Raw genomic sequence first — 14,374 nt, 5'->3', positions numbered from 1 at the left:
AACTTTATTATTCAAATAATTTAATTTTAATTAAAAAAAATTATACTAAAATAATTTAAATATCATATTTAATTTATTATTTAAATAAAAAAAATCATGTAAAAATAATCGTCTATGGATTCTCACTCAGTTAATTTTTTTTACTTTTACATTAATCATTTATTACAATTAGAGATGACACGATTATTTTTACAAGATTATAGTACGATAAATCGATATTTCGGTATGTACTGTAAATTTCTTTCATCCCTAATTATAATTTCATTGTTTGTATCAAACGTCTCTATAGTTGCCGTTGCTCAACTAAACTCATATCCTTTGCTATAAATTTAGTGACAAATGAAGTAAATCTTTTAAATATAAAATATTATATCAATATTAATTTATATGGTATTAAATAATTATTTAAATTAAAAAAAAAAAAAAAAAACAAACAAATAAACCAAACCAAACGTAGATAGTATGGTGGTCCCGCCCCAATTGACATTGCTACTCTCCACGAAACCATTTATGATTGATCATTCTAAAACTCCGATTCCTTGACGAATGTGTGGTTCGGATCAATTCACAAGAATCCGACGGTTGGAATCCTAATTGGGCCGGGCCCATTATTAGGTTCAATATTGTAAGTTGAGCCTCTTATTTAAATATAGTAGGCCCATTACCCGGCACGTGACAGTTTAGGGTTTGCAGTTTCGGGCAGCCTCACGGGCAACTGCAGCGCATTTTCGCGCGTGCGGAGACCTAGGGTTTGCGGAGAGGGCAGCCGGGCAGCCACCCGTTAGTTTTGAATGGGTTCATATCCTTCTGATCCCGCCTCCCATTTCTCTGCATTTTCAAATTCCTCTCTCAATCAACGTGCATTGTACTTGGGCCGATTTTTTTAGGGTTTTTTCAATTTCTATAAATCAGAAGTAGAAAAAGGCGAGAATCGATTCTCAGTTTTGATCAAGTTCGTCGGGATTCAGTGCCAGATAGGTGGAGCAGTGAGGTGCCAGCATCGTTTCCTACTTTCTTGAACTGAAATCCCAAAGGGCTTTTGCTTCACATTTTTTGTCGGTTTCCATCTTGGTAGTTTCCTTTTTCTTTGTTTCTATGGAATTAAAGTTTGGATCTATCGGTAGTTGTGATGTTCGTGCGTTTATTTGAAAGTTTGATTTATATATATTTGGTTTTTGATGTTTTTCTTGCGAACGTGTTGCTGCGATGGAGATATAATCTATTTAGTTGGAAGTCATTCTTGTATGATGATTTTATTAGGAACGACTTTGTTAGGGCTACACTATTTTGCTGTGGATTGTGCTATCAGCTTTTACATTTTTAATTAGCTGTTTTTCGTCTTAGATTCTTTCGGAATTCCCCTCTTATTTGCAGTGCAATTAGGAAACTTTTGGAAGTCATTCTTGTATGATGATTTTTGTAAAATCGGCTGTTGTTAGGCTACGCTATTTTGCTGTGGATTGAGCTATCAGCTTTTATCTGGCATTTTCCTTAGCTATTTCTTTTTTAGATTCTTCCAGAATTTCCCTCTTATTTGCAGTGCAATTAGGGATTCATTCTCATTTTTAATAGTTTGAGTATCTATTGGTTCATTTCTGTAGGGAAAATGGCATTGGAGATTACCCAATTTCTATTATCTGCTCAATCACCAGATGCAAAAGTTCGAAATGATGCAGAGACTACCCTTGGTCAGTTCCGTGACCAGAACTTACCAGGATTTCTGCTATCCTTATCCGCTGAACTTTCTAATGATAGCAAGCCAGTTGAGTCTCGTCGGCTGGCTGGTCTTATCCTTAAGAACTCTTTGGATGCTAAAGAAACTGCAAGAAAGGATAATCTTGTTCAGCAATGGCTGGCCATTGATAGTTCCTTTAGATCTCAGATAAAAAATTCTCTTCTCAACACCCTTGGTTCGTCTGTTCGAGAAGTAAGCCATACATCTGCACAGGTTGTTGCTAAGATAGCTTCAACTGAAATTCCTAGAAAGCAATGGCCGGAGCTTGTAGGAGTGTTGCTTTCCAACATGACTCAGCTGGATAAGCCTGCATCCCTGAAACAGGCTACCGTAGAAACATTGGGTTATGTATGTGAAGAGATATCCAATGAAGATTTTGAGCAAGATGAAGTAAATGCTGTTTTAACAGCTGTTGTTCAAGGAATGAATGTCTCCGAACAAGATTTGCAAGTTAGACTTGCTGCAACTAAGGCTCTCAACAATGCCCTTGATTTTGCTCGGACCAACTTCGAGAATGAGATGGAGAGGAACTACATAATGGAGGTGATCTGTAATGCTGCCTTGGCAAAAGATGTAGAAATAAGGCAGGCTGCATTCGAATGTCTAGTTTCCATTGCATCAACATACTATGAGGTCCTTGAACCGTACATGCAGAAGATCTTCGAACTTACATCAAATGCTGTCAAATCTGATGTTGAAGCTGTTGCCCTCCAAGCAGTTGAGTTTTGGAGCTCTATCTGCGACGAAGAATTGGAGATTCAGGACTACGAGGTCCCCGAAACTGGGGCCGGTGTTCCTCCCCCACACTCTCACTTCATTCTAAAGGCTCTACCTACTTTAGTGCCAATGCTGTTAGAGACTCTTCTAAAACAGGACGAAGAACAAGACCAGGAGGATGGAATTTGGAATCTGGCCATGGCTGGTGGCACTTGTCTTGGCCTCGTTTCCAGGACTGTCGGGGATGCTGTTGTTCCTCTTGTAATGCCTTTTGTTGAGGGCAACATCTCAAAAGCTGACTGGCGGTCCCGGGAGGCAGCTACATATGCTTTTGGCTCGATTCTTGAAGGGCCAACCATTGAGAAGTTATCGTCTTCTGTAACCGCTGGCTTGGATTTTCTGCTCAATGCCATGAAAGATGAAAATAACCATGTCAAAGACACTACTGCGTGGACTCTTAGTCGAATCTTCGAGCTACTTCACTCACCAGCCACCGGCTTCTCTGTGATAACTCCCGCCAATCTCCAGAGGATTTTGGGGGTCATGTTAGAGAGCATAAAGGATGCTCCAAATGTTGCAGAGAAAGTTTGTGGAGCTATTTATTTCCTTGCTCAGGGATATGAAGATGCTGGGCCGAGCTCCTCTCTGCTCACGCCTTACCTTCCAGATATCTTGACCAGTTTGGTTGCCACAGCTGAACGCAAAGACAGTTGTGACTCGAAGCTTCGATCTTCTGCTTATGAAACCTTGAATGAGGTTGTTAGGTGCTCGAATCTCTCGGAGACGGCTCAAATAATTTCGAAACTTCTCCCTGCTATCATGTCAAAGTTGGAACAAACATTAGCTTTACAAATCGTATCGTCTGATGACAAGGAAAAGCAAGGAGATCTGCAAGCCTCACTTTGCGGCGCGCTTCAAGTTCTCATTCAAAAACTGAGCAGCATTGATGAGACGAAGCCCGTTATTCTGCAGGTCGTCGACAAGATCATGCTGCTTTTGCTGAATGTCTTCGCCTGCCGTAGCTGCACTGTTCACGAAGAGGCTATGCTCGCTGTCGGTGCAGTGGCTTATGCCATAGGACCCGAGTTTGGCAAGTATATGCCAGAGTTCTACAAATATCTTGAGATGGGGTTGCAGAATTTCGAAGAGTACCAAGTCTGTTCCATCTCCGTAGGCGTCGTTGGCGACATCTGCCGCGCTTTGGACGAGAAGGTGCTGCCGTATTGCGATGGGATTATGGCTCTTCTCCTCAAGGACCTTCAAAGCAGCGAACTCCATAGATCGGTTAAGCCTCCGATCTTCTCGTGCTTCGGAGACATCGCTCTTGCGATCGGAGAACACTTCGAGAAATACATCGGCTACGCGTTGCCCATGATGCAAAGTGCTGCGGAAATGTGCGCTCAGATTGACAACACCGACGAAGAGATGGTGGACTATGGTAACCAGCTTCGTCGCAGTATCTTTGAGGCGTACTCGGGAATTCTTCAGGGATTCAAGAATCGTAAACCTGGCGTCATGCTGCCCCATGCACGTCATCTCCTCCATTTCATCGAATTGGTCGCAAAGGATCAGCAGAGGTTACTTTTTTTCGACACACACACACATATATATATATATATCGACATGTTTGTAATTCTAATGTGTATTTTTACTGTTGGATGTTTGATCAGGGATGAGAGCGTAACGAAGGCAGCAGTGGCAGTGCTCGGCGACTTAGCAGATGCACTCGGATCGAACATAAACACCATGTTCCAAGATTGCAAGTTCTGCACGGAGTTGTTAGGCGAATGCCTCGAATCTGGAGATGAAGAGCTTAAAGAAACTGCGACGTGGACTCAAGGTATGATTCAACGTGCGTTTTTATCCGTGAATAGCTAAAGTCGGGTATTCTTTTACTACTTTCGATTTCTTCCGTCGTGTCTTCTTGCTTGCTTGTCGAAGTGCAGATGGTGAAAAACTTAGAAACAATGAAAATTCTTTTTCATTGATCTATCTATCGATCAATCAATATATCTGCTGCTAATTATAAATTTATAAATTGTTACCATAGATTTAAGAATTGTAGATATGTTATTCAATCCGTAGATCCTTATTTCTGGCCATTCCAATCCCAGAAATGGATTCAAGAAAATAACCATAACAAGAGTCAAAATGATATGAATAGAAATCTGTCCTCTCTACTATTGGAAGTAGAAGGCAGATCACCTTATTTATTTATTTATATGTTGATGAAATTTTTTGGTAAGTTATGTATATGTATATGTGTAGGTAGTTTGTAGGTCACAAAAACCTTATAATAAATAATAATAATAATAATAATAGATCAAATTGTGTACATGGATACATTATCTCTCTCTCTCTCTCTCTATATATATATATATATGTTAAAATCTTACAATAGTGTTAAGATGATTAGGTGATGATGATAAGAAGGAATCATATTTCAATCTGCTCTTGTATTTTTGCAAAATGACTCCCACACCCCTTCAATCTCTTCATGAGAAGATACTAATTCTTAAAAATAATAGATATGATAAGGTAATTCTTTTGTTACAAGCAATTTGTCACAAACTCATCCTATCTTTGGATTATCGTATTATATCAAATAAACTTTTTTTTTTCCTTCAAAACTATCTAAATAAACACTGTAGGAGGTTTGATATTGAAAATAGTAAAAAAATAAAATAGTTTGATATTTTTTTAATATAAAATTAACTTTTAATATAATAACAGTATTTTAAAGTAATATTATTTTTTAAAATAAATATTTAAGCGAAAAAAAGTTTAGTTTTACAAAAAAATTAATATATTTACATATTTTTAATTAAACAATTTCACAAAATAAAAATAAACGCAAGTAGGAGTCTGAAATATTCTACATGAAAGAAATAAATACTGCAAGAGATTCACATCAATCTACAATAAAGAAAGAATGAATTCAAAAGAATGTTCCCATCGAATAGATGAAGATGTGATATGTACACTATATAATATAATATATGATATATATATTTGATTGCCACGAAGAAGATTACTGGTGGGGCCCAAAATGGACTGCTAATCACAAGCCATAGATGGGGAAAAGCCATAAACAGACAAGATTAGTGAAAACGTAGTATTGTTTATTATTATTATTTAATTGTTATTATTATTATTAAAAGAATCTGTTTTGCCTGCCTAAACCTCCTCCCCGTCGGTAAACGACTAACATCCAAAAATGCTGCATTTGTAAGAAGGTAAGAAGACTTGTCGGGGAACTTTACCATTAAAAATAAAATAAAATACCATTTTATAGCAAACAAACCACCAATACATTAGTCTTTCTTCTAATATATCTTCTTTTATGTCCACATCTGTTCCCAGAACCTTACATCTGTATCTATACACCTCTATATCTATATCTATATATATACATAATACATATACGATGTTGAAATGTAGCTCCGGTGAGCAGAGAAAAAACGTACTCTTTGTCTAACCCAAAATAGAATCTTTCGACAAGAAGAAGAAGAAGAAGATGATGATGATGCAATCGGAGATGGTTCTTCCTTCCTATCAGAACTTCGATTTGCTATTCGATCAAGAAATGGATTGTTCCGACCACGTCGATGATCGTCTCTATTCGTGTTTATTCGAAGAGTCCCCTGCGGTTTCATCGAATTCGTATGCCCCTGCCATGCTCGTCGACGAGTTTCTGAATCTTGACGATTGGAGCGATGAATTCATCGCGCCTTCTTCGCCATTCGAAGGGTTGGAGGCTATTTCGAGCGAAGAAATTGAAAATTTCTGCGAATGGATACACGGGAGCGACGTCATCGGGAATTCCGAGTCTCCGGTTACCGTAGAAGCCGTCGAAGGGAGTCCTTGTCTTTCCGTAGAATCTAGCCACGGCTCGATTGCATGTCCAATGTTGTTGGAGCTTCCGGGATACGGTAAAGAAGTCGATAGTGGAGTGAGTCTTCTTCATTTATTGAAGGTTTACGGCGAGGCGACGGAGAACGGACAGTCGGAGCTAGCGGGCGTGATCGAAAAGTCGATAAACAAGAAAAGCAATCCGACAGGGACAACCGCGGAGCGAGTTGCGTACAACATGTTCATGTCCGGGGACGATCAAGGAGAGTATATACGACAAGAATCGAGCAAGAACTTTGTCCCGGCGTTCAAGGTGTTAAACCAAAGCCTCCCGAACACTCGGTTCGCTCATTTCACCGCTACGACGGCGATTCTCGAAGCGGTGCCAGATGATGCGGGGACAGTATGGGTGGTCGACTTCGACGTCGGGGAGGGGATTCAATGGCCGCCGTTGATCAATGCCGTGAGAGGAAAACGAAAGCAAGTTAAGTTTGTAATGGTGAAGCCCGAGGAAGAATGCGCGGTTTCTTCGTGGTGGAGCTTTGAAGATACAAAGAAACGGCTAATGGCCGAAGGGAGGGAATACGGCGTAAAGATGCAAGTCGAGGAGAAGGGAATCGACGAGCTTTACAATGAAGTGGTGAATAGGTCGACAGAACGAGATTTTGTAGTGTTCAATTGTATGGTCGGGCTTCCGCACATGGGAAGGAGGCGACCGAGGAGACGGGTTTTCGAGTTTTTAAAGGTAGCCGAGATGGTATTAACGAATCGACTAGGGATGTTGGTTCGAGGCGAAGGGGGAGGGGGTGAGGGCGGAGATAGTTATGGTTTATATTTTGAGGAAGTTTTGAGATATTACGAGGCGATATTTGAGTCGTTGGAGGGGAGTTTTCCGGATCATCTTGTGGAAGCGAGGACTGTGATCGAAAGTCTTTTTTTATCACCGTTGATGAGGCCGGTGGATTGGTTTCGGGATTGGGAGGAGAGGGGTGAGGGGTGTGGTGTCGGTGGGCAGTTGGAGGGGCGGCGGCTGACCGGAGAAAATGTGGCGGCAGCGAGGAGGGTGGTGGGTGAAGGAGGGGGTGGGGGTGGGGGTGAGTACAAGGTTAGGGTTGGAGTTAGAGAACATGAGGTTGTATTGCAATGGAAGGAGACTACACTAGTTAAAGTGTCTACATGGGTCCCTGTCTTCATAGTTATATGACCTATGAACCTACCAAGGATGTCAATGTGTATATGTAGACAATGTACAAACAACTATAGGGTGTGTTACTTTGATTTTTGGTTTTACTATTTTAACAATTACTTTTGCCATAATATATCAAATCAAATAATTATTTTTTTATTTATTATCACTTAAAGTTTGATTTTATATTAAAAATATTATACTAGAACATATTTATCTCACTTTTACTATTCAAAACTAAAACTTAAAACCAAAATCTCACAAATGAACATTGGAATTCAACGCTAACTAAATAAACCTATTTTCTCGCAATATAAACTATATAAACATTGCTAATTTTCTCCAACAACGTTGTTCAAATCTCCAAAAAGCACCATGCAAAATTTCAGATACTACCAATCAAAACTCTAGATAGCATATATCATATTTAAAATTCATATTTTCTCGACTCTTGAATTGATACTCTGAGAAACTAACACTACAATATACAACATAAAGCACAAAATATGCTCTAAAAAAAAAAAACAAATAATACATTTGCTTTTTGGGGCTAATAAAATAGACCATACAATATATACTATAACCAAACAACACACCTCTAAAAAATATAAACCGAGAACACAATATAAAAATCACCACAACACATAATGTAAATAAATTTAAACCAAAGGCCAAGCCAAGTCATGCATAAAAATAAATACATCTAACAAAACAGGCATAAATCAAAATGGTCATTTAGCTAGTTATCAATATAGAGCATAAAATTAAAAGTTAGACCATAGAATAATATTAAAGCATCAAGAGGAATTGGTAAATTCCAAATTTGAGCTTCTACACCCAAAAAGGGTTCTTTTTTTTTTTTTTTTTTTTGTCATCATATCCAATAAAGAAAAACAAATGACAAAGGAAAGGTGCAAATATGAAAACTATAGGGAGGGAGATTCAAGAAGTTCATCTTACAGACGATGGAGGAGCTTCATTTCGGTTGTCGGAAATCAGGGCATTACTTTGTGAAACACGAACAAGCTCCCGCTCCTGCTCCCTATTTGAAGTATACGGAAACCTGAGGAATATCAATGTCATTGTCCTCGTCATCCTCACAAGCAACGACCACATCAAAATGGTTCCGGTACGGAGGAAGTTCAAACTTGGCGACGTCTTTGACTAAATCCACGAGCTTTTTATCCATGCGATCCTTGTGCCTAGGGAACATACTATTGTACAACAAGCAGCTTCCGAACGATATGCTGTAGGCGTTGAGGCCTTTATCCTTAAGCCACTGAAGGAGATCTCTAAGGGTTGGGTTGCCTTTGAGGATCCAACGGTCCCAAACGGTCCAGCTCATGTCCTGGTGCTTAATGACTTTGGGCGGCACAGGCTCGGCCATGGAGAAAAGGGGAAGCGCAAGGTTTGCAAAGGTGTTGCGATAGTCTTCCACCTTGTGCTGGCCGTCGAGAGCTTTGTAAAGCTCGAGGCAGACGAGACCTGTGGCCAAAGCAGTAGAGGTTGCGATTGCAGGGATTATCCTACCTGCGATGAATTTGGCCTTGAGCTTGTCAACTTCCGGGATGCTGTAGTTTCTAGCCCTCATATTGGCAAGGCCGGCTATGAGGTCCATGTGATAGTTGGTATCGTCATCCTGTAATCAACAACTTGCTTGTTACGACTAAAGTGAGTAGAACATGTATCTAGAGAAGCCACACTTTGAGAAACCCGATTCCATTGTAGTACGTTATAATATATTACAAAACAACTCCAGACCTACACGCCCTACAAATATCCATTCAAAATTTTCATTTCAACCAAAACTGCATTCCTCCTATTTCGAAAGAGAAATATTTTTGCTATGTTTACTTTAGTTTTCAACAATATTTTCTCACAATTCGTGTATATATATATCTATATATTAATCCCTCTAAATAAAACAAATCATATCAAACAGCTAGTTTTCATCTAAAATCTTAAATAACTTATCTTGAGGTTAATTTCATATCCAACACTTATTTTCCATTAAAAATGTCACATCCTACATTGAATTTCCATTCATATTTTTACTATTACCAAAAACACAAAGGTGTGTTTCTTTGGCTTTTCTTCCTATTTTTTTACTATTTGAAATCCGCATTTCTCAAAAATATATATATATATACATACATTTTTCCTCTCACAGATATCACTTTAAACATTATTTAAATACAAAACTCAAACAAAATATTTCCAATCCAAAACCCAAATAAATACTTTCAAAGCCCACCTAAACTTGGTTCCATCTATTCTGCTTGACAAGTTCTACGAAGAATAATATCATGTGAAAAGGCATTCCTTATAATCAATACGAAAGCAAAGCACACAAACTGGCATGTAAATTGCAATGAAAGGCAACAAGACAAACCTTTTCAAACTGAATGGGATTCATCTTGTAACCTGGTGGAAGATTTTTCAGGCATGTCCCTAACTTTGCGATCAACTCATTGATGACAGCAGCATCATCGATAGATGCAGTAGAGAGACTAGTAGCTTTCTCATCTGTCACAATTTTCACATCTTCCCTTGGAAGGAAGTCTGGGACGATCACTTTATCAATAGCATTAGCCAACTTTTCTGAGGACTTCACCCACTCTGGAATGGGGATGCCAAATGTTTCTGCTCGTAATATAGCTCCTGACAAGACAAAGTTGAGATGGCTCATATCTTCACAACTAAACTCCAACGGGCGAGGAAATCGTTTTGGTGCAGACCAAAATGGAGCCCCACTGCTTGTTACAGCATCCTCAGGGAATGTGTATGTTAGCTGCTTAACCCGGTTGGAAAAGTAGTCCTCAAACCTGATGTAACCAAGAAATATATTAGCAACACCACGGGGAAATCTAATCTGGTTAAGCGAAGGATAAAGCAAGAAAACTAATATACTTCAAGCGAGCCCAGGTAATGCAGTCCTGAAATGTTTCACATCTGTCCCTGTCAAGGCATTCAAGAACCCGTTCCAGTGTGTCTCGGGCCTGTGCATCACCAGCATTTTTCATAGCAGAAACATATTCACTTGGATTACTTAGATACGCATTAACCTCAGTAGGTGTTTTTTCAAGCAAGCCTTCGAATTCTGATCTGGCCCATGTTAAGCAATGATCAATATTATGAGGGAATGAGTGCACTGTGCACATAGGCGCTTGCTTTTCAGGAGGATCCCTTGATGCACCATAGTTTTCAGTTAGGTGAGGAATTACCATTTGTGTATTGCACTTTGCACCCAATGTGCCGGACTCTAGGAGAGCTTTTTGGAAGTACAAACACCTCTGATCAATGTAGAGTCTAGCAGTAACGTTATCTAGTGCATTAATGACAACACTCAAATTCTCCCAAAATGTGTCATCAAAGACATTTTCAGTCTCAGGGCTAGCACGGTTTTGCAAAGCTTCAACATGAAGCCGGGGATTGATCAAAGAGGCTGCCGCAGCAGCACAAGTTGATTTTGCCTGACCTATGTTCCAATCACGGAACAAAAACTGCCGGCTAAGGTTACTCTTCTCAATGACATCATCGTCTGTAACAGTCAGCTTTCCTCCATCACCGCAACAAACTCCCATCAGAGCAAGATTTTTCAGAAATTCACATCCAAGAGCACCAGACCCCACCATGAAAATTTTGGCATCCTCAAGTTTCTTTTGTAGCTTTGATCCAAACACAGATATTTGAGCATCATAACGGGAATTCAAAGGCCTCAAGTCATTGGGATCCAATGGTTCAGACGGAAGAGATTCAACAGAGTCGAAGTAGAAAAACTGTTAAATGACAAAATCAATGAATCAATAATGTACAGTATGGCCATTCAGAATGCCATGTTGCACAAGGAAAGAAACAAAATAAAAACTAGTGCACTAAATATGGAACATTATCTTATCTTCATGCATCAGGTTTAGTGTTTGCTTGTGTTTTGGAGTTTTATATTACGAAAATTTAGAAGTGAAAATAGGTGTTGATAATGATACTTTAAATGCGAAATAGTACGATGTTTTTTAGATGGAAAAAAAAGGCACTTATGATTTTCTAATTTAAAACTGGAATTGAAAACACAGGTGCAGAGACAGCCACAATTCGCTTCATACCCTAAAGTGGACTCATTCATGTAACTGACCTGAAAGAGTGGATGGAACTTCCCAGAGCAAGCCTTGACAACTTCCTGTCCAACAATACCACCAAACATGGCAGCCATAGGGTTTAACACGGCTCTAGCACCAAAAGCAAAGGTCTTAAGGAGTTTTTGGTCAATTCCTTCCACACTATCATCAGAAAGGTTCCTATTAATATCAGAAAGAATGGCTATCAACTTCTGGGCATCTTCTTCTGACCCAGCAAGTGGGAAACGTCCCACCTCCCCTCTGAATTTATCCAATGCTTGGAATGCCAAGTGAAGGAGTTGTGGACGGTCGAATTTGGAGAAGTCACTCAAGAGAAAATCACCAGGATCCTTAAGTGCCTGTCGAAGTGGTTTGAAGTTCAGCACCTTGGGTTCTTTCACTTGTGTAACAATGCCACCTCTCTCATACACAGAATAGTTTGTGGTGTCCTCTTCAATAGTGAAAGAATATGGCCTAGCCTGCTTTACTTTTCTTGGCTTCCCATCATTCAGTTCCTCCATACCTTTCACTTCAGAAAACACAACTAGATCCCCATCCTGAAACTCCAGCCTCTCATCATCAACACAAGCTACAAGGGGAGGGTTGTCATTGCTGATAGAGGCAATAATGCCTGTGTGGGGATCTTCACCATCAACATCAAAAACTGTAAACGCAGGACCAAAGTCACAAAATACATGGCCGAAAAGACCCCGAACTTCAGATTTGATGAAAGCAATTGGGGGTTGATGTTGGTGACAATAATCATCAAATTCAATAGCTTTGTCTAAGCTGATATCAGTAAAAACAACAGCCTGGAAACACAAAAAAGAACAGAAGAGTTACTCATGAGCAAGCATCAAACTGCTGGCACAGAATAGACAAATTTTGCAGTGTAAGTAGAAATTATACCAGTAATCCGTGCAACGACTCAATACACTAACATAGGCAACAATGGAAATAAAAAGCTACAGCAAACAACTGAGCTAATTGAAGAATAAAAAACCACCTCTGGTCGTTGACCTAAAAGGAGCTCTTTGGAACTATTATTCAAACAAGGTGAAAAACTGAAACACTAACAAGAAACAAGCTAATTATCACTACCGCAATGATAACAGGCAGTCAAGCTACAGAATGAGCTAATTACAACACAAGGAACCAAGATAATAGAATAAAAGGCGGCACTCCGCAGGCAAAATGAAACTCAATTTTTGTACCTGAAAATTAGATAACTGCTCTTTTGTCAGCTCACTAGTTAATGTAGAAATAATGACAGCATTGTTGAGTTCTTGCAATTTTGGGACAGCCACAACAGCCCTATTCTTCCCCAAATCTTCTTCAGAAAAAATGAAACCGCTGGACAAATCCCATAACTCCACAGCACCCTCATCATGCAGGGTAACAGATTTAACACCAGCCAGAATAAGGTTCTTTGCTGTGAACAAAAAGTAGCACATTACACAATGGCTTCCCATATTCGCATGCATAAGCAATTACATAGAAAGGAAATCTAATACAAATGACACTTGAGCACCTAACACCAGTATGTATGCAGTTTGTATGCAGAATGAATACTATACATTTCACATATTTAATATCTAAATATCTAAACATACTAAACAGAATGAAATAGAATCCACCACCAATCTGCATAAGACCGATTACTTATAACAACATATGAGTAGCATTATAGTCAAAATATCTCGGAACTCTGAATTGCCCCCAAACATAGGTTTCACTCAATCAGCAAGGGAAGGATTGATAAGCACAAAAACAGAAAAGGCAATCAAATGGACACACACATTTATTTCAAAATTAAGTCTTGCATCCAGTAATCAGTAACCTTTCCAGAATATACGAAATGAATGTGTGTTAAATAATCTCGTCACAACCTTCAGATCTAAATGTATCAGTGTTAAACAACATAAAATTTAAAGCATCCATCAATTTGTATCATACACAATCACACACAGACACAGTTAAATTTAAAACTATGAAGCAAACTTATGCGCAAAAATGCGAGGATTCATCCTAAATCACATATCCATTGCAAGCATCCATCTGCATCACGCCATATGCTCAGAGATTCTAAAAAAGCATGATCCATTTCGATACAAAAGATGGATCTAGCATAAATGGCGAAGCACCTACATTAACAGAAGGACGGAGCTGTATAGACACACAGACACAAGGCGTCCTTACCTATTTCGGCGCCGAGGCCTTGCATGCCAGAAATGAGAACATTCGAAGCGAACAATCGGCGCATAGTCTCGCGTCCGTAGACGGCGAGCTGCCGACTGTGTAGATCCTCATCGATCTCCGCAGGCTGACCGCCACCGATCGGCGCCTTGCCGTTACTGACGCCATCGCTTCCACTATGCCCTCCTGCCATACCAACCGCAGACGATGCCGCCGCCGCCGCCGCCGCCGCCGCCGCCGCAGACGACGAGAAATTCGTGCACTGTTTCTTGGTCAACTCGGAATCAACAACTCCTAGCTCCGCTCCAGCTGTTGTTCTCTTCACAGGAAGCATAAAGTCCAGTGAACTGTTTGAATTCACCATAATTTCGACTCACCGATTAAATTAAATCAATCAACCGCAACAATATCGATACGCAAAGCACGGGAAATGGAAAATGGAAATGGAAATCGACAAATCGTACTGCGATGCAAAACAAAACCACAAAAAGAGAAGAGAAATGGAAAAGTAGAGAGAAGATAAAAGAGAGAGAGAGCACATACCCTTTAGGGAAGTTATGTGTTGCGTGTTAA

General features: G+C 39.6%; 3 protein-coding genes across 4 annotated transcripts; 2 read left to right on the top strand and 1 right to left on the bottom strand.

Annotated features, from left to right (window-relative positions):
* Nucleotides 1–816: 816 nt before the first annotated feature.
* Nucleotides 817–4,814, top strand: LOC127251129 (importin subunit beta-1-like). 2 transcript variants are annotated; one of them, XM_051274726.1, is made up of 3 exons: nucleotides 817–991; nucleotides 1,602–4,029; nucleotides 4,123–4,814. In XM_051274726.1, exons 2-3 carry the CDS (start codon nucleotides 1,607–1,609, stop codon nucleotides 4,328–4,330), a joined length of 2,631 nt encoding a protein of 876 aa, XP_051130683.1. In that variant the 5' UTR covers nucleotides 817–991; nucleotides 1,602–1,606; the 3' UTR covers nucleotides 4,331–4,814. The 2 variants fall into 2 exon arrangements, with proteins under 2 accessions (XP_051130683.1, XP_051130682.1); XM_051274725.1 differs by having other exon boundaries at nucleotides 817–1,071; nucleotides 4,123–4,811.
* Nucleotides 4,815–5,990: 1,176 nt separating this feature from the next.
* Nucleotides 5,991–7,508, top strand: LOC127250814 (protein NODULATION SIGNALING PATHWAY 2-like). Its single transcript, XM_051274240.1, has one exon. The coding sequence runs from the start codon at nucleotides 5,991–5,993 to the stop codon at nucleotides 7,506–7,508; it is 1,518 nt and encodes a 505-aa protein (XP_051130197.1).
* A 700-nt stretch (nucleotides 7,509–8,208) lies between these two features.
* On the bottom strand, nucleotides 8,209–14,307 carry LOC127250855 (ubiquitin-activating enzyme E1 1-like). Its single transcript, XM_051274282.1, has 6 exons — nucleotides 13,805–14,307; nucleotides 12,820–13,037; nucleotides 11,623–12,417; nucleotides 10,401–11,269; nucleotides 9,883–10,315; nucleotides 8,209–9,129 (listed from the first exon to the last, which is right to left on the bottom strand). Exons 1-6 carry the CDS (start codon nucleotides 14,163–14,165, stop codon nucleotides 8,533–8,535), a joined length of 3,273 nt encoding a protein of 1,090 aa, XP_051130239.1. The 5' UTR covers nucleotides 14,166–14,307; the 3' UTR covers nucleotides 8,209–8,532.
* Nucleotides 14,308–14,374: the final 67 nt, after the last annotated feature.

This window comes from Andrographis paniculata, unplaced genomic scaffold, assembly GCF_009805555.1.
Source record: "Andrographis paniculata isolate CXL003 unplaced genomic scaffold, ASM980555v1 Contig38END, whole genome shotgun sequence".
NCBI classification, from domain to species: domain Eukaryota; kingdom Viridiplantae; phylum Streptophyta; class Magnoliopsida; order Lamiales; family Acanthaceae; genus Andrographis; species Andrographis paniculata.
This window is presented reverse-complemented; position numbering and strand designations above follow the sequence as displayed.